The 21064-nt window shown below is 53.5% G+C and overlaps 4 protein-coding genes across 4 annotated transcripts; 2 read left to right on the top strand and 2 right to left on the bottom strand.

Annotated features, from left to right (window-relative positions):
* Positions 1-3812: 3812 nt before the first annotated feature.
* LOC34624343 lies at positions 3813-6640 on the top strand. The gene is made up of 4 exons (XM_026338103.1): positions 3813-5491; positions 5601-5799; positions 5995-6101; positions 6280-6640. The coding sequence occupies exons 1-4, from the start codon at positions 3813-3815 to the stop codon at positions 6638-6640; spliced, it is 2346 nt and encodes a 781-aa protein (XP_026193888.1).
* A 1850-nt stretch (positions 6641-8490) lies between these two features.
* Positions 8491-11905, bottom strand: LOC34624344 (histone acetyltransferase GCN5). Its single transcript, XM_026338102.1, has 7 exons — positions 11280-11905; positions 10799-11045; positions 10144-10428; positions 9748-9877; positions 9381-9622; positions 8974-9243; positions 8491-8679 (listed from the first exon to the last, which is right to left on the bottom strand). Exons 1-7 carry the CDS (start codon positions 11903-11905, stop codon positions 8491-8493), a joined length of 1989 nt encoding a protein of 662 aa, XP_026193887.1.
* Positions 11906-12700: 795 nt separating this feature from the next.
* On the top strand, positions 12701-14672 carry LOC34622741 (50S ribosomal protein L3, chloroplastic). Its single transcript, XM_026338101.1, has 6 exons — positions 12701-12807; positions 12902-13043; positions 13205-13279; positions 13420-13558; positions 13790-14069; positions 14348-14672. The coding sequence occupies exons 1-6, from the start codon at positions 12701-12703 to the stop codon at positions 14670-14672; spliced, it is 1068 nt and encodes a 355-aa protein (XP_026193886.1).
* An 873-nt stretch (positions 14673-15545) lies between these two features.
* On the bottom strand, positions 15546-20965 carry LOC34622743. The gene is made up of 3 exons (XM_026338100.1): positions 20422-20965; positions 20034-20307; positions 15546-15585 (listed from the first exon to the last, which is right to left on the bottom strand). The coding sequence occupies exons 1-3, from the start codon at positions 20963-20965 to the stop codon at positions 15546-15548; spliced, it is 858 nt and encodes a 285-aa protein (XP_026193885.1).
* Positions 20966-21064: the final 99 nt, after the last annotated feature.

Here is a 21064-nt window from a genome sequence, read left to right as displayed (position 1 = left end):
GCTGGGTATGAGACTTTAGTGGCTTCGCGCGCGGCGCGCACCGCAGGCCCAGTTGAACAGTGAGCGCTTTTTCATTGTAAATCTTACCATGGACTGATTTTCAAAGGTCACGCGTTTTCAAAAGTCGCCACTTTGGGGAAAAAAAGGAGTATGGGACTGTCGGAGTCCCCGAAGTTTTTCTAGTCACAGGTCATCCTCAACGAGGTAAACTTCCCCTCAAATTTTATTCTCGATTTTGCGCTGCATGCAAGTCAACGAAATAAGACTCTTGCAGTGTAGATTGGTACCGTGAGTCACAACATACGATAGGGTTGTTCTCCATATTAATGTCCGTTTGGGCGCTGTGAGAGCACCTAGGCAACCACCGTGGTGATACCCACAAAAAGCTTCACTGTACAGTCGTCCTGTAGGAGGTGGACAGGCCAGCGAAATGTTTGAGATAAGCCAGATCACAACCACCCTGTGCAAGCTGCACTGAAGACTGGTGGTTGACCTGGAGAGCAAACTAACGCCCATGTTAGAAGTCCCGGCTTATTCCGCTCCCCACCATACCGCACGGAGTTCCTCTTTCTGCGATGAGTACCGGTGCTCGTCTTTGATAAAGTGATGAGAATAACAAGCAATGAACTAGTGCTTTGGAAAACTCTAGCTTGATGCAAAAGGGTAGTTAGGACCCATGGGTAGGTCACTAATATCGGCTGACAGGAAGGAGTGACACAGGTAATCGACCAGCCACAGTACTGGAGGAGCTGTGGGGCTGCCGATATTTAGTAACTGCCCACCCCAATGGCCGTGATACGTTCCTTGTTCGAATAACCTTATCGGTGCAGCCATGAGGAGATCTGTCGGCTCAAAAATAATGCCTCTCACCAGCTGTGGAGCTAGCGCATTCACATCAGTTTGCACGGCCACCTTAGCGGGCAAAATTACGCTCTAACACATTCTACTAGTGTAGTGGCATTAAACTAATATTAATCAAGAATTTAGCAATTATTTTGTCTGTTCGTATATCTCATTTTTTGAAGGGTACTGTTAGCTCGCTATAATAAGAGATGATAGTGTGTGCCTGTGCAATAGATGCTATGTGCAACTAGGTGTGGGTGCTTCCAGGGTCTAGACGGTGCAGCTATGCCTTCCCTCGTCATCCATCTTTTCTCGTGCGAAGATATGACAGGCTTGGACAAGAAAAAGGTGAGGGTTTTCGAGAAACATTCACAACTTTCTCTTGATTCTGTATTGAATTTGGTGTGAAGTGTCTCCGACAGCGATTTCAGGTGAAGCGTCACTGAATTTAGTTGCTTCCACCTATACTGATGGTTTGGCATGAAGACTGAGGTTCATGATCGTGCTAGTTTGAAAGAGTGGATGATTCCATCATCATTCATTCTGGCAAAAGGTGGAAGAAGTAAACAGCTGAACTCAATGGCTTCTAAATGTCTACTAGACTGCAATTGAAGGGATTCAGGCAACAATGGACATTTTTCAGTGGGGCAATAATAATTGAGTAAGCTTCAAGCGAGCATTAGTTGCATGTGTTCACATATTCTTCCTTTCGCAAAATAGAGCTAGCTTCGCACCATGCAAATGCTTCAAGTTCTCAGGGGCAACAGCTACTAGAACCCACTTTAAAGTCCCACTCCTCACGCCGATAGCCTCTAGGTTAAAAGGATGGAGGAGAGGATCATTTCAAAAGCACCTATATTGAATTCCTGTGAAGTTTCAAAGGGGTTTTGGGGCTAAGGGCATTCTTATGGATGCCCGACGAGGGGTGGTGTGGCTAGCTTTGTAGCAGCTCGCTGTAACGTATGAATCACTGCAGCTAACTGCACAATTTTGGTGTGTGTACACAGGATTTACTGTGGGACCTCTGGAATCGGTACCCTGATGAGCGTTTTATGCCCTTATGCTAGGCTACCGGGGAGCGCGACTGTCCGATATGCGGCGAGCACAGCCAGCTGTAGCTCCGCTGGCCTCTCTCTTGATATCTATCCCATAGCAAAGCCCGGTGAATACAGATCCCTTGGCGAGGTTTAGGACGTTGTATTACATATTGTAGCTGTCCCCGAGGCTTTGGGCTTGGCACCGCTGCGAAGGGTATTACTCAGAAGCTCATCGTACCAGTAGCATTACTGGACTCATGCAATGTCCGCGAACTTTGTCCCAGCAGCGTGTTATGGCAGTGTGAGCATAAAGGCGTCTCATCAAACGCAATAGCCAAAAGAATTCGGTAACCCAGCACCCTGCTCGACTGGACGGGAACGGGACGCCGCTGCTATATTAAATGACCTAAAGAAGCGAACGCAGATGGCAAATCAGAAGCGAAACTAAAAGCAGGAGAAAAGCAAATCCTTTAATGGAGTTTCACTTGTAGATCAGGAATCTGGCGTCCGGCTGGCGGATCAGCGCCCCCCGTTGAAGAGCATTGGCCAACCGGCCTGTTGAAATATTCAACCCAGGAAATTAGTAAGTTGGGTCAAAAGGATGACTGCTCAAGAACTGATTCGGTCGCTATGTATTCTAAAGTGGCGAGGAGGCAGATATAGCTCGGACACGCAAAGTGCAAACTAGCAGCAGCGTTCGCGCACTCAGCTTTACAAGCGTGGGGAGCGCCCCCCACGTTAAGGCCTGAGCGGCGAGCCACTGAGGCAGCCGCCTCAGCCTGTCAGCCAAATCCTGGTTATAAGAAATTCGAAACGAGCTCTACTTCTCTTCAGAGTGAAGAGGCAGAACTTTGCTGCTCCTGGTTCCCGGGGGCGCCAGCGATCCCGGTAGGCCTTGAAGTAGGCCCGTAGCTGATGGGTTTCGCAGGGAGAAACAGAATGTGGTTTTCCTTGATCCCTAAGAGTCAGCAACTGCAAGACACGCCAAAGACATTACGCAACTGGCGGCCATTTCATCTTTGGTGCCTGACAGCCTAGGGGCTCTGGGATTCCCTCGTATGGTAATTCCGAGAAGCACCCGCCCCTAGAATCCTTCCCTTTTGGCACACTAACGCTTCCTAGTTTCTACACTAGTTGGTGGCACATTTCAAAGTTCCGTATGGCAAGAAGGAATGATTCTGTGGTGTATGTGGGTCCTTCAAGAAGTGTCCCGTTGCGCTCAGGTAGTCTTACATTGCGCGTATGACGCCGACTCAAGACATCGGCGGCAGCGACTTTGCTCTCCTTTCTCCCCGCGGGTGAGCACAGGGCCGCAACCGCCCGCCTGTGTGTATGTTGCAATCGTTGAGGCTGGGAAGACAGTGCGGCCGTACGAAGGCTTTCCCACAACGGTGAGAGTACATCCACTGGTCCTCTATGCACTCAGTACAGCTATTGCATGCCCAAACACTCTTCATACAGTATTGTTTAGGTTTTTCGCCACTATGTGCTGCAGAAGTGCTCCCGAGAATGAGTTCTCAGTCCAGTGCAAGCGCCGAGCTGCAGCACCAACAGCAGCCACAGGTCTCCTCAGGGTTCTTAGCTCAACGCCAGGATGGGCTGTTACAGCAAGATTCTAACAGGGCATCCGTTTCTTCGGTTCGGCTGTCAGGACATGATGCTCCTCGACAGATCAGCGCCACTACTCCTTCGGATGCCAGCAGCCAGCCGAGGCACTCCGGCTCCCAAGACGGCCTTGCTGATGGACTCGTAGACGCAGCAGTTGATTGCTCATTGCCGCTCCTGAATATGCACGGGCTCCAGAGGCCTTCTGTGCAGAGGACTTACGAGCCGTCGGCAACCAGCAGACCGCTACTGTCTGCACGGTCCGACGACCCTCCTCCAAAAGGAGTGAAGAAGGCAAGCAGCTATAGCAGGCATATAGCTGTTGCAATGGCAGCAAAAGGGGCAGCAGGACAAGCGATTCCCGTAAATCTTTTTTCTCAATTTTTTGTTGCTGTGTATGTTCAGGTGGAGCCTGCATACAGTGAAGAGTCTCAGGTTGCTGTTGGTGGACTCATGCAGAACTTGCTGGCAGAAAGCAGCGCAGCGCCTGATAAGGATGAATGTGGCTGCTGTAGGGATTCATGTGGCAGCAAGGACGGTGGCGGGAGCAGGAGTTCGTGTGTATGGGAGTCTGTAGCCAAGGCGTTGTTGCAACAGAGAATGGAGGAATATCACCAGCTGCCAGTAGACGCTGTTTCGGAGGTGCCGCAGCAGCAGCAACCCCCTGGCACGGCGACATCGAGTCAGGCAAGAGACACAGCAACCCACAATGCCTTGCTGGCGCTGATCCATCGGTTCGAATCCAATCAAGATATCTGTTTAAAGTCGGAATTTGAGCGCAAAGCAAGAGAGAGCACCATGGCCTCCCCCCTGACCCGTCCGGCAGTGGGCAGCAGCCCATCTGGTGTTGTTTGGCCTTCTGCAGTGGCGGCTGCTACTGGTGTTGATACCCCGTTGTATGGCCTGAACGACACCTCAGACGCAGCAGCTGTTTCTGCGCTCCTTAGTCTGCAAACACCCAGTAACATCCGCTTATTGCTGAATGAAGGCTCTTCTAGTGGGACGAGGAGTGGCAGCTCCCTACAAACCCTTCCTTTAGCTGCAGCTGCGCCAGCAGGTGCTGCAGCAGAGGACATTGAAAAGCTTAATTTCCGTCGCGCTACCACGACTGCACCGCCAGGCTGCTCCCAAGTGTCCATGGTATTACCGCAGGAGCGGCTGTTTTCTGCCCTAAAGCTGCACGAGCAGGGACAGGTGCACTGTGATGAGATGCAGGTGCAACGCGAGCAAGCAGGCTTGCCGTTGACATGGCTCAGGGATGCGGTGCAGAACGATTTGGGGGAGCTTATAGGACCTCTAGACAACGCAGGAGGCAGCGCTTACTGCCTCGGAACGTCGGGGTTAGGACGGCAACGAGGGCCTGCTGTCGGATTGCCTAGTCGCAGCTTTGCTACAGGCACTGCAGGAGAGGCACCGAAAGCTGTCTCCTCGTCGCAGTCCTGCAAGGAAAAAGAGTCACTCCAGCAGCAGCAGCAACGGCTCCCACCACACCAGTCAGAGAGGGGCGCCTCCCTCCACGAGGCGGAAGCCGATGCACGGTTGACGGCTTTCCTCAGTAGCATGTTTGGGGAAGAATCGAGAGGCACTATGCCTCCCGGCCTGCAGCAGCAGCAGCAGGAGATGTCTGTGAAGATGAGAGCTGGCAATTCTTTTGGAGTTATTGACAACGGCGAGGAGGTGTTCCTACATCATGCCCTCAGCACCCCTGAGGCTGCCTCCCAGCTGGCCACCACTGGAAATCCGAAGCTCTCTGGTGTCGAATTGAGCCGTCTGATATCTGCAGGAGGCATGCAGCAGCAGCTGCAGCATCAGCATTTGCAATACCCGGAACCCAAAGGTGAAGATGGGGGGGGGACAGAAGTGGAATCGGCAAACCGAGCTCTAGGAGAACTGAGGCCCGCCTGTTGCTACTTCCTCCTAGGGAAATGTGACTTCAGCCGATCTTGCGTTTTCTGGCATCCTCCCCCCGAAGCAGAACCGTCCCTGCTTGTTTGTAAATACGGGAGGTATGCTTCACCGCGAACTTGAGCAGTGGTTCCGTTAGCACTACAACAAAGGCACCAACAGTCAGGTACAACGTGCACTGCCTGCCTTTTCTGTGTGCTATGCTTGTAGAGTTTGCAACGCCCAACATGGACACCGCGTGTCCTACAAGGAATTGGCTGCCGTGGTGCATGCCTTTGTTCGGCGCTGCCCCCAATTAGCTCCTGGGGAGTCTGGACGCTTGTATCATTACCTCCGAGTTTCTCGCTCTCAGCCGCAACAGCAAATAAAGCAGCTGGGCGGAAGGCCAGTCCCCACGCTACCTCCTTACGTGAGAACTAAGCTAAGCGGCTTAAATACAGGCTTTCAGCCCCGAGAATCGTTGCCAGAGGTCGCTGTGCGAATCAATGCGATTGTCGCACCGAACGATGCCGGGGGGTGGGTGGGGGACGGGGGGTTCTTTGCGCTCGACAGTAATGCTGCTGCATAGAGTCCTTCCGTTTCCTTTATTTTGTGTGATTGCCAGATTGTACATCACTTCTACAGGATCTTAGACAGCGTGCAAGGCCGTGACCTTTCGGCCGTGAATTCGGTCTGGCGCCGTTTGTTTGGCGAGCCGTTCCCATACGCTATGTGGGTCATGTTTTCCGTGTCCCTCCCTGAAGATCGGGTTGAGACCTGCAATAGTGTGTGATTGTTGTATATATGCATACAATTTTCATGACCCCTACCTGTTGTCTCTCTATTAGCCTTAAGGTGGCTCGGCCTCCGTGTTGAAGTCGCTTAAGTTCCTTGGGATATCTGTGTGCAGGTTTGGTTTTGAGCAGTTGCGCACAGCCATTGCCTCCATCCCAGGTATCCAGCTTACAACGCGCGGTACAAATGTAATTATTAGCCGACGTAGCAGGAAGCCGGCAACTCCATCGGGGGACACTCACGTTTCTCTGTTGGCATTACCGGACCGCTTAAGGCCTCTCATTGAACAGAGACCGCAGGTATCTCAGCAAACGAGTCCTCATAGTCAATCTGCTACCTCCCTGGCACTCATCACTAACACTGCTGAGGCCCTCGTGGCTCAGCAGGCACACCAACTCGTCGCTGATACCTCGAGGACACCCGTGCTGATGGAGCGTAAGCAAAACAAAACAGCACATCTGGGCAATCCTTTATAGGGCACGTTCCCTCCCCCTAGCCCCGCACCCCTCCACCCCTCACCCGCCCGCCCCCCTCAATTTTACGCATGCAGCTTAACCGGGACGAAATAATGCGGCTATGGAGATAATTCTGCAAAAGGGCTCTAATATTAGCGTCCGTAACTATTGTGCCTCCATTGCAGGCATAATGAAACTATCGCAAACTGCGCCAGGTTCACTGTGAAGGGCCACAGGCAGCTAGGAGGCAGCCAGCGCCTCTGTGTACTTCTCTTTTGGGTCCTCGCTCTGTTGTGTAACATTGCATCTGTGTACTGGTCGATCCTTTTGATTAAGGATCTGTGTTTCAGGGCGCATTCCAGGTTGGCTGCTAGAAAGCGGCACTGGTTGCTCTCCTTGGACAAGTGTTGTGCCAGCTGATCTTGAAGGCTTCTGAAATCAGTGTACTATATATCAGCTGTTATTTTAATGACAAGTAATAGAAGCCCAATAAAGCCCTCCAGAGTCCCCACTCCTGAGGCAAGCGCAGCCGTCATGGGGCGCGTGCCAGTGTCTTGGAAACAGTTGCTCCGTTGTAGCGTTGGCTGGCACATACGGGAACCCGCGTCTTCTCTACACCTCTTGTCTATTCTCGAATGCCAGTGAGCTTCTTTACTAACTGTCTTGTATATATATTTAAGGTAGCCTTTTGTGGTACGTGCTTTCATGGTGGGCAGGACAGCTTGTATCAACAGAACCTATCGTTGCCTTTGTACCAATAATGCGTAACACATCAAAAGGGGAATCCTCAGTTAGCTGTTTCACTGGATTGAGGGCCAATTTAGAACAGTAGTAGTGATGGGTATGCAGTTTTCGGCAGAGCAGTTGGGTTCGTCGCTATAGCTATAGCAGCCAAGGCTGTGGACTATAGCTAAATGCCAATAGCGTCTGGGGAAAGGGTGCGTAGGGTTGAACCAGCAGGTGCTGGGCAGAGGCCTAGGGGTGCAGAAATAGGTATTTGTAGGTATTCAGTGGCTATGTGTAGGCAAGAGAACGCGCAAAAGGGGTGGTGCGAAGCAAGCCTACGTTGGATGGGCCGCTCTTGGGTGTGGGCAGCAGCTCGACTTGATGCCTGGAGTGCCTGCTCCCACACGTGGGGCAGTGGCATGGAGGAGTAGAAGCCATGCGTTGTAGTCACACCATTCGCTCAAATCCGTAGTACGGCACATGCGTTCAAAGTGTCCAGCTTGCGTTAGAGCTTCCACTGCTTAAAAACGCGCTATCGGTTATTCGTAGCACAAAGTGCATCCATAACTAGGGTGACCAAGGACCCAGGACACTGCATTCTACCGCAACAGAGGCTGTGAGATTATGCAGCATGCCCGTGTAAGCAAGCAAGCATAACTCCCTTACTAGGTGCCTGGCTCCTGTCAATCGTAAGCTTCATTTTGAATCTACATTTTTGACTCTGCTTCAAACGCGATTAGCACCTGGCTGAGACTCTGTCTGGCATGCAGGAGTGGCGGTCAAGCACATGTAAAATGCAGTATAGGCTAAATGATAACCTCTGCGGTGAACATATGCACGCTTTTTGGCGATCGAATGGCCACAGGCAGCAAAGTATCCCGCACAACTAGAAAATTACGTGCGGGGAGCCGGTCTCTGTACAATTACGCTAAGTAGGTTATTGCTTTGCTACAGAGCCAGATTTTATGTGAAGGTAGTTGTCGGTCCTTGCTAAAGTACCCGAGTATGTGTGAGGATCGAAGATAACATCAAATCGAGGTGAGTCTCCAGGACCTTATTTGCGTATATCCCTATGGACCCCCCTTCGAGGCCATGGTCATGAGAGCCCCATACCCCTCGAGTTCGCAGAAGAAACTCAGACCCCCTTATCGAATTGCTTCAGCAACGGTCGCTGGCTCTTGGGTGTCTTGAATTTGCAGCGCCTTTGGCCAAATGAACTTTTCCAGCTCATTAGCATACTTGTAGTATATCGTAGATGGTCCATTGTAGCGACGGCAGTTGGCGAACATCCGCCTTAGCTCGGAAAGGAATGCCGCCTTCGAGGGGAACTGCTTCTGCACAGTTACCGACACAGTGGCGCAACACACAGCTGCTGAGAGGGAGCAGAAAAAAGGGATAGGAGCTATAGCCCTATCCCGCCATTAAGCACTCCGTAGGGTCATGTTGGACCTAATACTTGAGCATGCGCACGCAAAAGTCGGGAGAAAACGCAGCTCTACCTCCCCAAGGTAACGCTGCACAGCGCCAACTGAGGAGCTGATGCCTTTATCTCTCTCTCTCTGCATAAGGGGAGAATTTCCGCTTCAAAGGATGGCTCGTGCCAGGAGAGCTGGAGCCCTTTCCCTTACTTTCTTCGCTTTTTTCTTCATAGTGGAGATGTCAGTAGGCTGCGTAATAATCTCATAGTAATCTGGAGCTTCGTCCTTTGCTACTGGTTTATGAAAAGGCCAGGCACTGTGATGCCGTGCAAGAACATCTAGAACCTGCACGATCTGCTCGTGAAGCGGCCGAGCCGCCGCTGCCCCTTCACTCCCGGGGTCAGTTGTCGCTTGAGGGGCCCAGCCGTACTCCAAGACACCTGGTACTTGAGAGGGATGCAACACGAGATTCGGCTCTTTCTGCACGCAACCAACAAAGGAGGCTGCCACCTGGACTTTTACGAACAACGGTTATTTAATTTTAGAGTGTGTCGGGAGCGCAGGAAGAGGAAGAGAGCCAGGATCCCAGGACCGAACGACTTGACAAACATCGTTACCTGCCAACAGGTTAGCCCAGGGAACACGCGGGGAGGCTTGAGTCGCATGATGGCTCTCTGCACAGCTTTCTGCTGGTCGTTGAGCATCTCGAAGAGACGCAGGTAGTCAACCTTTGGAGAGATGCGGCATTCCATAAGGGTTCCTCCTTCATAGTCTTTTATGAAGCCGAACCATCTCTCCTTTGGCATCGAGATCTTTTGTGTGAATCCCTGCTTCCGAAAATAACCCACAGCGAAGTTGTCTGTACGCAACACGCACACAATTCGGTACCTAACCACTTTACAAGACACTGCCCCTGCACCCGTGCAGCAAGCGCCACACCAGACAACGAAGCTGAGGGCAAGGGGGTCAACACCTGAAATTTACCTGCGTAAGTCAAAAAGTACTCAATGCCACTCTTTTTCACGTGTTCCTTGAGATGGTTCATCAAGCGGGTGCCATAGCCCTTGACTTGTTCGGACGAAGTGACAGCAAGAAACGCTACTTCTGCAAATTTCTGCAGACGCGAAACAGACCCGTAAAAGACCAAGAGAGACACTCATGACATCTTCGCGCAGTCACCTCTTGACCTTGTGCCAAGGCACGCAAGCCGGGTTCCCTCGCTTGCGTGCTCTTCGAGCACACTTCGGAGCTGTTTCCGAATTAGACCCATCCGGCACCCCTGTTCGAATTTGCTGTAGCTGAATAGATATGCGAGAAATATCGAGCCAATATGCAGCTCCTATTCGGGAGTGCGTAAAGCTCGTCTTCGCAACCACTTGCCTGCTTGAAGTAAGGCCTGAAACAACACCCTCCAATGATTTGCTGTTTTTTGATGAGACAAAAAGTATAGTGGCTCCTATCGAAGACTAGCCGTACAATGTACTCCCGAGGCATCTTAGGGAGTTGTCTGGAGAAGATGTTTTTCGCGGCAACAAGGGCCATGGAATGTAGCGGCTGGCGGTCGTTTGTCAAGCAAGCAAAAGAGATGAGGCCTGACTGCTCCTCCCTAGCGGAACCGAAATCGCGGCTCAAGAATCCCAGTCCCGACTCCGACACCAAGAAAGACTGTAACAACACACACAGGAACAGACATGAACAGGCTCGTCCTTGCCCTCAGCGGTCGTGTTACGTCCACTGACGCCTTATTTCAGCCACAGCCGCTCCAGTGCAGTAGTCATTACTGCGCTACCGAACGAGGAGCAGAAGCTCCCGAAGTGCTCAGATGACCATCAAAGCACACGCCAGCAATTGCCTAGGCTGATGCCTCTGCTATAATGCCACATAAAAGCAGCAGACTTTCGAGGTAGGACTGGAGGTCCAGGGCTGTATGTATGTATGTATATGTATATATATCTGTATATATATATGTATATATATATATATATATATATATATATATATCTGCATATATATAAATATCTGTATATATATGTACCTCAAGAGTGGCATCGTGAGTCGTCACTGACTGAAGCGCTGCGTGTCTGGAGGCTGGGCTGAGACTAGCCTCATCGCAGAGTCTATGGAAGACTGCAGCGCAGCAAAATCCTAGGGGCCCCCCCGAGAGGTCTCGCAACAGCGGTGCACAACAGCAAAGGAGCAGAGACCGCAACATGCCTCGGCCGAACACACAACTCAAGGATGCTCCTGTTGGCTGCTTCCGTTGCAGGAAGTCTCTCCACTCCCTACAAACACAGACATTAGCACCTCAAATAAAGCCGCAGCCGCTTCGATTCTGAACTCTAGGGGGGGTGTAAACCATGGCGATTCAGACACACACAATAGGGACCCGAGTGCACATTTCTGTGGGAGCAGACCCCCCCATCGACACCTCATAAGCGAGAGCGCGAGTTCGTCTACTGCGTTACTGGCTTTAAAGGAGGAGGATGCATTGGGGAGGTGGAATTCTCTGATCGGACCAATAGTTGGTTTCGTAGCTTCTGTCTGGTGGCAGGGCGCTGCACTTGGTCCGCTCCTCGGGAGTCATCAGCTGCATGGTGTTGAGCGCTGCAGCTACAGCCCGAGCCAACTCCTCAAGTGCCTCCTGTCCTAGAAGACGTCCATCGTGAGGCACGAGCACCAACAGCAGCCGGCTGTCTATTGCCTTGGGAGGGTGCAAGGACGGGAAGGACAGACCGTCTGAGGCAGCCCCTTCGGAGCGGCTGCTAAGGCCTCCTGCAGCTGCCGCTCCGGAGCTGCGACATGCAGCAGTCGCAGCTGCAACACCACTGGCTGCTCTGCGGCTAGGCGTGCCAGTGATACTGCCGCTTCCGGGGTTGCGCTGCTGCAGCTGCTGTTGCAGCTGGTCTAAATGCGTAAAGGTGAACGGAGACGGGGGGACAGGCTGCTGAGATTGAATAAGGATGGGCTGCAGCACCTCCTGCGTGATGCGATGCACGATATCGGATATGGAAGCTTCCAAAGGAAGCACTGATTTGAAGGCGGGCACTCCATTGCTGCTGCTGCTGCCATGACCAGTCCCAGGTGAGTACGCAGTAGCGCCTGCTGGATTCCTTTGGATTACTGCGCCAGTGGACCCCACCATGGTGCTTCTGCTTATGGGGAGGGGAGCTGATGCCACTGCTGCTCAAGCGCCTACTGCGATAAGGTTGTGCAGGCCTCGACCGTAGGTGGCGCTCTCGACAATTTCTTCGTTCACCTACGTGTAGCAGCAGCAGCAGCAGCTGCCGCTGCTGCTGCTCCTTCTCAATGTACGCTGCTGCTCGCGCCTCGGGGTCTTCTGGCAACTGATGGAGGGGAACTAATGCAGCAGCTGGAGGAGCAGCAGCATTGTGAAACAAAGGGGATGGCAAGGCCCTCTCAATAATGGCTCTAAAACCGTATTTCAACTTGTTTCATGTTTTCACGAGGCTAAAACAACAACAGTAACCTGAGTTCGTGGGGCCCTGCATGCAGAGTGCTGTACTAGGAAGTTCGTGGGAAGGGGCCCCCAGGAGTGCATCGGCGTCTGATGGCTCTGGACCGCAAGACTAAAGATACCTCAGCCTTTTGCTGTCAAGTGGCATAGACGAGGCCTCTGGACTTCCTCTATCCCTAAGACCACAAGAAACGAGGTATGTGAGGCCGTCCACGTAGAGGAGGAGACGATCCAAGACGAAGTTAGATTCAGTGACAATGCCTCCATAGGCATTCAAAGTCGTTATTTCAGTGAAAGCTGCCTCTGCAATAATAGGAAGGGCATACTGGGAGAACAGAGGCTCGTTGGCAGCATACAGCGAGCTCTACCAGCAGGTGTATTAGCTAGACATACACCACGAGGAGCCAAGGCGGCCTTCTAAACATCGTCGGCAATGGGGAGAATGAAGCTTACGCAAGTCGCATGAAGACTGCATGCCGCTACGATGCGGCAACCTCTTTTCTGCCAGCAGGAACAGCGCCTGCTGGTGCTACTGTTGCTGATGCTATGCACAGCAAGATTACCGAATTGTAGTTCATCAACCGTTAGCAGCAGTGGGCATGAGAGCAAGGTCTTTTGTGGAGGCAATCCAGCCGCGTTCTTGCTGAGATGCCCCTCCATGAGTCCGTGTAGCAGCTCCTCTGATGCGGCAGTGGCAACCAATGCAGCACAGTACCGCAGGGATCTCACTGATGGGCCACATGGCAGCGTGTATAGCGACAACAGCAAACGCCGCTCACAAAATACCCGAATATGGGTGCGAAAGGTATGTATATATATACATATATATACGTATATAGATGGCCACTTAACCTGCATGGAGCAGTCGAGATCGAAGGAGTGCTGCCTTTATCTAGTTAGCTATACAGCATAAGCACAGTGTTTTATGCAGCGTGCGCAGGTGTCTGCATGGGTGCGATATTGCAGTTTTTGAACCTGCGGGATCCTGAGGAGCCCAGGCCTGAGCTGTTCGATGTGCGATGGAAGGACTCTGAGCCGAAGGTAGCATGTAACACGAGTTGTCGCTGCCTGCCTTTGCCTTCTTCTTTGCCTTCGTCCACACAGGTGGCATAGATCCAGTGTGACTCGCCTTACGCTTTAGAATACTTTGACGGATTGGCTATGGTGGAATACTTATACAGGTGGAGGTACTTGCCCTCAAGGTGTCTATGACTTGCGTCTTCGCTCCTGACGGTACAACAGAGCCAGCCACCCTCCTCCAAGTACTGCCAGCTACCATAGTGCAGTTCCTCGAGCACGGAAAAGCCCTTGTAGCTTATGGTAGGTCTTGATACTGAGCAGTATGATGGCTTTGGCCCCGGAGTATCTTCCCCTTTGTGGCTGGGTGTGCATAGCGTGTGTGGACGACTGCTGCATTCTAGAGACTGCCATTTCAGGAACACTAAGTTACAGAGGCACAAGCGGCAAATCCTAAACCATGAGAAAATTAATAAAGCATTGAGAGCACGCCAGCTGTAGGGCTGCTTTGTGACTGTGCATGCTCTCATTCAGACGACCCCCTCCACAGCCACCGCTTCCTTAGGCGGTCAGTGCTTGGGATTTTGCAGCGCGTGGGGAGCAGCGGGAGTGGCGCTACTACTGCTGGCGCCAGCACAAACAACAGCACAGGCAGTGGAAATATGATTGCTGTGCATGCACAGCCAGCCACAGATTATGTCTTGGGACAGATCCTGGACGCCTCCGCCCTCATTGGGGCGGCCCGCGTTACCGTAAAGGGGAGACCCAAGAAGAAAGGCTTTGAGGGAGTCATGCAGCGCCACGGATTCAAAGGGTGAGATTACCTTCATGGCCACCCTCCCATGGGCTGTAGCATCCTCGACCCACCTTTGAGGAGCATGTAGGCATAGTAACCAGGAAACTTGGCTGAAGTAGAAGTTCGAAAACGGCCTTTTGTGTTTTTTATCATCAATTCGAATTTACGACAGTCCTGCGCAGCTGCTCTCTGCTAAGCTTCGGTGCCATGAAGAAGCAGCAGCCGCTTGTGACGCTGCTTCTCTTCACGCAAGAGTTCTATGCTCTACAAGCGCTTGCTGGCTTTTCTGCTTGCAGGGGCCCCGCTACCCATGGCTCAAAACATCACAGGGGCCCCGGGTCAACGGGGGCGGGGACAGACCCTGGACGGGTTTTGCCAGGCACGCGGATGGCTGGAAGAGACCCGAAGCAAACCAGCACAGTGCGGGATTTGCTTCTTCTGGGTGTGAATCTTAAGACTAACGCGCTGTTGGTGAAGGGCGCGGTGCCTGGACACCCCGGGAAGACCATTTTAAAGGTCCAGTGGGACAGAGCGAGGCAGCAGCACCTAGAGCTGCGCCAGCGGCTGGCCAAGGTGGCTGCAGAGGATTTCTTGCAGCAGAAAAAGGGGCGCGCTACCTAGTGCTTTGTAAGCGCTCCCGTGAATAGCGCTTTTCCTTAAGTACGATTTCTATTTCACAGGCAGCCATGGGGGCAGCATCTGCTTGTCCATTTCTAAGGAGCCGCTACCCAGCAAGCCGCACTGCCCCTGAAGGGCGTTGCCGGCACAGCAGTGTGCTGTAGGGGTACACTGCTGCAAGATCAGGAGTGGTGTTGCTGCAGCTGCGGGCGCTGTTGAAGCAACATAGAACACGATAGGATATTCAAGCTTCGCTGAACCTTCTAGTTCAAACGCTAGGCGCTCCATCAGTGTTGCCCAATAACTGGTACACCATATGGGCTCCACACTCCCAGGCTAATATTATTGGCTGGCTAGGCATATGTAGCTTCCCAAACGTCGTGATATCAGTACGGGCAGAACCACCCGCTTAGAAGGCACGGGGTAGGCATCTTCTGAGCAGCTGACATTCTTTTTGATGCTCCAGCCGCGACAGGATGCTGCGTGGTCTTGCTTCACTACCTGAAGTCAGCGAACCAGGCTCCGCTGGCTTGAGAAAGTTGAACGCTTCTCATTCCATGTCCTCTGAACCCTTGAAACTGCAGCTGAGAATTGCACTGCTCCTGCTTCTGTCTGTACTTGCGCTCCTTAAATACCAAATTTTGTGGCCAGGAATTGCGTCGTACGCCCTGCCACTCCTCACCCTGTGTAGGAGAGCCTAAAACTTCAGGTGCATACGCTACTGCCCCCTCACCAGCACCTCCCACTGCTACAGACACAGATGCTGCCTCGGCGTCCACCAAGGTTCCTGACATTGCTGTATCAGCACGCCCTACCCCTGAGGCTTTGGCTTGGCTGCTTCCCTCGATGCAGTCCGTTCCTTCCTTACAAAGCCCACTATTTGGACTCCCTGCAGCCGGAGCAGCAGCACGAACAGTGCGTGCAGCCGCTGCTGCCACTTTTGGCACCTCACTAAAGAGCAATACGTCCGACGCGTGTGGCTGTTGTTGCTGCACCATCGGCTCTTTGCTACTGGAAAGGCTATCAGCGTGCTGCCGCCGATGTGGGTTGCTGAGAGGATTATTTTCAGCTGGCCGTTTTCCAATTTCATGTTGCCGTGCCAAGGTTTTTGTGAGGCTCTGCATCGGCTCCTCCAGCGAACAATGCGAGTGCATCTGCTGTTGCACACGAGTGGCGTCCTGTTGCAGCCCCTGCATCGAGGCAAGCAGTACCTGCTGCTGGCGCTGCTTTCCTAGCTCCTTATTTGCTGACCATTCAGGCAAAGAGTTTATGCTTATACTCCCCTTCGATGTCAATAAATCTCGCTGACAGCTAATGCCCATCTGCGGTCCTGACGCTTTCTGATGTTCCTCTGAAACCTGGCTACCCGTAAGCCACGATGCGTGCTGCTCCGAGACAGTCCAATGCTGCGGGTCAAGCGCCAGCTGCTCGTTGTGTTGCAACTGCAACTCCTGTTTCTGCGAGGAGCCTTTTTCAGCCAGGTGCAGGTCCGCTAAATCCATCAACAGTTGCTCTTGGTGCTTTTGCTGCGCATCCGACAACAAAATCTGTTCGCTGTCGAGGTAAGCAGGCAAAGATGCCCGCTGCACATAACGGCTGGGAGAGGTGCGAGAGGCCACCTGATGCAATGGATTTAAAGGAGGTTGTGGGTGCCACTGCTCCCTCAAGCACTTGTGCTGCTCTTTTGAAATCAGGTACTGCAAGTGCTCTTCCTGATTTTCAGCACTCTGCGAGAGGGGCTGTAGCTGCTGAATAGGCAGCTGCTCTCCCGATTGGCGCAGCTGCTGCAGCACCGACTGAGGGACGTTGGTTCGAGGTCTCTGTTGCTTCTGACGTTGCCACGCACCTGGCAACGGCGAGGTGGCGTCCACCACTGGAGAGTGCTCCTGCTGTGGCTGCTCCACCTTGCTGCTGCGGCTGAAAAAGTCTTGCCGCTGGCGTAGGAGCTGTTGCAGTGTGTCTGGTAGGTGCTGCTGCTGCTTCTGCTGTGGAAACAACTGGCCCCTGTCATGCGCACCGTTCTCTTGGAAAACATCAGGCATACAAGGTTGTGGCTGGTGCTCATGTGGCAAGTCTCCTGACTTATCTGTCTGCCGCAGCGGCACGGTGAGATTCAGAAAATGCAATCCAATGCCTCTGCCAGCTTGGTCCTGCCGCTGGTGTAGCTGCATGTGATTCAGCATGTTTTGCATGCGATCATGATGCTTCTGTCGGGGCTGCGGCTGCTCCCTTGTTGAGCGCTGCCTCTCTTTCAATACGGGCGAGCCACGCATTTCCTGTTGCAGTGGGTGTACTTGCTCCTGGACAGGCAGGGGTTGGCTACAGCGTTTTTCTTGAGTCACGCTCCTTTCCTGTTGCAGTGGGTGTACTTGCTCCTGGACAGGCAGGGGTTGGCTGCAGCGTTTTTCTCGAGTCATACTCCCTTCCTGTTGCTGCGCTGGCAACGTGGCAGCGGGCTTGCGGTGTACTACGGCTGGCAAGGCCTTGTGGGACTGGCGGCAAAGGCTGCTGCTGCTGCGAACGCCTATTTGAGGTGCTTCTGAAGGCGCGATTCTTTGGAATTCTTCTGAATGGCCTACCTGCTTCGCAGCGTGCAGTTGCACGGGCGGAGATTGTTCACGACGCCTTGTGGCTTGCTCCACTGGTTGTTTTCGTCGCTCCTTCACCGCTGATAGACGATCTGGCGGCGATGAGCTTGCCGAAACTTGGAGTCCAAAGCGGCAGGGGTTGTCACGCAGCCGCAGTTGTTGCAGTTGTTGCTCAGAGGCAGCGGAAAGCATGGACTGGCACTGAGCTCCGAGTTGAGGAAGTTGTGTGTGACCAAGCCGTTCGAGCAGGTCGGCGAGGTTCGCTGGAGGTGCCTCAGCTAGCGACATCCTCCGCTGTTGTTGCTGGTGGTGCTCATGCACAGCCAACGGATAGACCGTCCTGGCTGCTGACTCAGACACCTCTTCAAGGGCAGTCGATTGCTGTGGCCGTTGTGCTTGGCCAGAAGTTCGCTGCGATCTGTTTGACTTTGGCTGCTGCGCGCTCTGCAGCCTCTCTTGTTGCCTTAGTACTTGTTGCCCACTGCTGCTGCTGCATACAGGCTTCTGGAAAGTCAAGTCTTCATAGTATTCGGAGCGTTGCCTGTCCACGTCGGGAGGTCGCTGTTTCTTCTGGACGGATGCTCCCCGCTGGTGCTGGTGGGGATGAAAGTGCTGCTGCTGCTGAAGCTGCGAAGACATCTTTTGGGCTGCTAAGGGAGGACTCCCTGCTGACGTGGAGCAGAGGAGAGCGCGAAGAAGCAGTCGATCTTCCTGAAGTTGCTGTTGATGATGAAGATTCTGAGCACTTTCTCCCCGCTGCCGCTTTTCCCAATCCTCTATAGCGGCGGCAACAAGTGCAGGGTCAGCAAGGGAATGGAGTGGTTCATCTGCGTCTGGCAGAATAACGCGGGCTTCCTGTGGAATGAGGCGCAGCAGCGGCCAGAAGATAGCGGCAGGCAGCGACGAAGCAGCAGACTCGAGGAAATACAGCCGTCGTTGCTGCTCCTGCTGCTGCATGCGTTGTAGTACTGCTTGGGCTGTCTCAGCAGCCTTTCGAAAGGCCCCCGCGAAGACGAGACGTCTGGTAGTCTCCTTGGCTGCTGCTGCGAACGCCGACGGGCATACATACAGCCGCCGCAGCTGGAGCAGCGCAGAGGCAACACGCTGGGCTCTGTTGCTGCATGCTAAGCCACGCTCATGGTACTGCCGCAGCATCAGACGTCCCCGCAGACAGGTGCACAGAAGTTTTCGCTGCTGCGAGCAGTGCCCTGCCCATCCCTGCCGCTGCCTGTGTGTCAAAAGCTTTTGCTGCTGCTGGAGCCGAGACATCTCTTCCATCGCTGCTTCCTGGTCAGCTGCAAGGGCCTTCAGCTGGTGCGCCGCAAAGTGGGAATACGCAATAGGAGGGGCAGGCGTCGCTGCAGCAACTGTGGAGAACGCTCGCGTGTGGAGGGACGTCAGTTGTTGCTGCTGGGTCAGCAGATCCGAGAGAGCTCTTTCTGTGTCAGCAGTGGAAGAAAGAAGCTGCTCGGCTGTAGCTTTAAAGCGTGAGGCGGCTCCTTCAACTTCCTGCTGCAGCTGCTGCACCTGCTGGAGTACCGCCGCGCGGTCTGCAAAAATCGTAGCTGCGAAGGCGCGAATGGCTGGGATGTTGATCAGGGATGCCGCTGAGAGTTGCGCTTCCTTTGAGCTGCTTTCGCCGCTCGCCGGCTGGCTGGCTGCTGCCACAGGATTCCTTGTGCCCCCCCCTGGGGGCCTACTGCTCTGACGAAGCTGACTTGCTGCAGAACTTGCCAGTGGTCCAAGCATAAAATCGACGAGGTGGCTGCTCCCCCTCGATTCGTGAGCACTCAGAAGATCTGAAGCGCCTGTACGCGCTGGTGCTACTCCCACTGCCCCGACAGCGGAAGGAGTCGAAGGTCCACTGAGTGGCAACCCTTCGCCTGCAAGAGCAGCAGAGACGCCAAGAAAAGCATGAGACGTAGCGGAGGCAGGAGAAAGCCCTTGAAAGGAGGCCATATCTGCGGCTGCATCCTTTTTTCCTGCATCTCGTTTGGCACCTTCGGGGAGAGCAGCAACTGGCATTTGCAGGGCTTTCCCCAGAAAGCCTAACTGCTGACCCTCCGTGTTGTTTTCCTTCCCTGTTGAACGCTTGTCAGCGCAATGCCTAGTTTCTGCAGCCAGGCCGCATAGCTCAGCCTCTACGAAGGCACCTGGTGCGGCACGACAGGCGTCTGAAGAGGGTGGCGTGGCCAAGTCTTTTTCGGGGAACTGTACTGTCGTGTCGGAGGGTAGCCGTTGAGGCATCGTGGATAACGGTATACAGGCACTTGCATCAGGAGTTTCCATCCCTGACAACGCTGTTGCAGATCCTGACGCTGCTGATGACGGCATTTGAAGCGCAGTCCCAGCAAGGGAAGCAGCAGACGCGTCGACTTTTGTGTGGCCCTCCTGAGCGTGTTGCTTCCGAGCAAGCTGCACAGAGGCAGCAGGGTTCGGCAAAGGCGTAGTGGTTTCAGCTCGTTGCTGCAGTTGCTGAAACTGTTCTTGCTGCAGTCCATCGTCCTGACTGAGCTGCTGCAGTAACAACAGCACGGGGTCAAGAGGCATGTGCTCCAGTTTAAGAAGCGCATCGTTAAACCCGATAACAAGGCTCTCTTGAGCTTGCGCCTGCTGGGAGAGACGCAGCTGTAGAGCATCAGTCCACTTACGGGTTAGCTGTGCGTGCCTCAGGAAGGACTCCAAGACAACCCTTGCAGCTCTACGTTGCCCTTGAAGACGCACCCGGAGATCGGCTGCCACAGCAGCAGCATCGCGAGCCGCGCTAAGGACCGAGGCAGCTGCCACTACGTTGCTACCAAAGGATTTAAAGGACACATCCCCGTCGAGCAATGCAGCTGCCCTGAGAACTTTCAGTTCCCCACTGGCAAGCCGCTGTTGGGTTTTTGCCCAAGGAAACTGGAAGCAGCCCCTCCTGCTACACATGCACTCTGGATGTTTCTCCTGACGAATCCCAGCACTCCCTCCTTCACTAGCAATTGAGGAGGCACCTGCATGCGCTTGTCGAGGGTCTGCAGCCGTGTGTGCGACAGCCACTCCCAATACAGGGCCTGATGGAACGTCTACTGGAGTGGCGTGTGTCTCGGCAGCAGAATCGAGCGGCAGCTGCGCTGCAGAGGACCCTGTCGCTGCCGTTGCCACTGCTGCTTGCACCTCGGCATTACTTATGCTATGCTGGAGGCACATCAAAAGCTCTGACCTGAGTAGAACAAGTCCAACTGGACCGTCAGACCGAAGCAGACTGTTAGTGTACACTGTGTTGCTGCCGCTCCCCTCCTGAGCTGCTCTTGCAGCAGCAGCCTCTGCTGCTAGGCTTCTCCCTGTGGCCTCCACAAGGCAAAGGCATCTTCGGGGCTCTGAAAGGCAAGAAGCACCTCTTTGATATGTTGTTTTTCCTCTCAGCTGATGGGGTTGCTCATCCTCCCCAGTCGTGAGAGGAGGAAGGTTTGGGAGAAGCTCGTGCTGGATGTGATGCTCAAGGCTCAGCCACGAGCACACTTCTGAGCCCTCGAAGGAACAATCCTGACCACCAGGTGTTGAATCATGCGGTTCCTTGCCAGAAGAACGGAGCGGCAGGGAGAACCTAAACGTCTCCCCTGTGAGGGCATCCAGCAAGACTAGCTCACGCGAGCTCTTCGGATATCCTTGGCGGAAAGTCAAGCTCTCACTTGTACCCCCGGACACTCTTAGTACACTGAGTGCCCTCATAGGCTGATATATGGCTTTGTAAATGGAGAGAGAAAGCGTGTGCTGCAGAATTGGTTAGCTGGTCTGAAAGAGTTGTTTGCGTTGATGGCTGCACAATAA

The sequence above is a fragment of the Cyclospora cayetanensis genome, unplaced genomic scaffold (genome assembly GCF_002999335.1).
Source record: "Cyclospora cayetanensis isolate NF1_C8 unplaced genomic scaffold, CcayRef3 CcayRef3_contig_23, whole genome shotgun sequence".
Classification (NCBI taxonomy): domain Eukaryota; phylum Apicomplexa; class Conoidasida; order Eucoccidiorida; family Eimeriidae; genus Cyclospora; species Cyclospora cayetanensis.
Note: the sequence above shows the minus strand (reverse complement) of the source record. Positions and strands in the feature narration are given on the sequence as shown.

What these genes read in the sequence shown, in the direction of transcription:
- LOC34622741 (XM_026338101.1), top strand. Translation starts at nt 12,701, where the DNA reads ATGAAGACTGCATGCCGCTACGATGCGGCAACCTCTTTTCTGCCAGCA. An exon ending in GGAAGGACTCTGAGCCGAAG is followed by an intron (nt 13,280 to 13,419) that starts GTAGCATGTAAC and finishes ATACTTATACAG; the next exon opens with GTGGAGGTACTTGCCCTCAA. An exon ending in CAGCGCCACGGATTCAAAGG is followed by an intron (nt 14,070 to 14,347) that starts GTGAGATTACCT and finishes TTCTGCTTGCAG; the next exon opens with GGGCCCCGCTACCCATGGCT.
- LOC34624343 (XM_026338103.1), top strand. Translation starts at nt 3,813, where the DNA reads ATGGCAGCAAAAGGGGCAGCAGGACAAGCGATTCCCGTAAATCTTTTT. An exon ending in TCCCCACGCTACCTCCTTAC is followed by an intron (nt 5,800 to 5,994) that starts GTGAGAACTAAG and finishes TGTGATTGCCAG; the next exon opens with ATTGTACATCACTTCTACAG. An exon ending in GAGCCGTTCCCATACGCTAT is followed by an intron (nt 6,102 to 6,279) that starts GTGGGTCATGTT and finishes ATCTGTGTGCAG; the next exon opens with GTTTGGTTTTGAGCAGTTGC.
- LOC34622743 (XM_026338100.1), bottom strand. Translation starts at nt 20,965, where the DNA reads ATGAGGGCACTCAGTGTACTAAGAGTGTCCGGGGGTACAAGTGAGAGC. An exon ending in GTGCCTCCAGCATAGCATAA is followed by an intron (nt 20,308 to 20,421) that starts GTAATGCCGAGG and finishes ACGTTCCATCAG; the next exon opens with GCCCTGTATTGGGAGTGGCT. An exon ending in AGCAACGTAGTGGCAGCTGC is followed by an intron (nt 15,586 to 20,033) that starts CTCGGTCCTTAG and finishes CGGCTGCACGCA; the next exon opens with CTGTTCGTGCTGCTGCTCCG.
- LOC34624344 (XM_026338102.1), bottom strand. Translation starts at nt 11,905, where the DNA reads ATGGTGGGGTCCACTGGCGCAGTAATCCAAAGGAATCCAGCAGGCGCT. An exon ending in TCAGGCCTTACTTCAAGCAG is followed by an intron (nt 9,878 to 10,143) that starts GCAAGTGGTTGC and finishes TCGCGTCTGCAG; the next exon opens with AAATTTGCAGAAGTAGCGTT. An exon ending in TGAAGAAAAAAGCGAAGAAA is followed by an intron (nt 8,680 to 8,973) that starts GTAAGGGAAAGG and finishes GTAACTGTGCAG; the next exon opens with AAGCAGTTCCCCTCGAAGGC.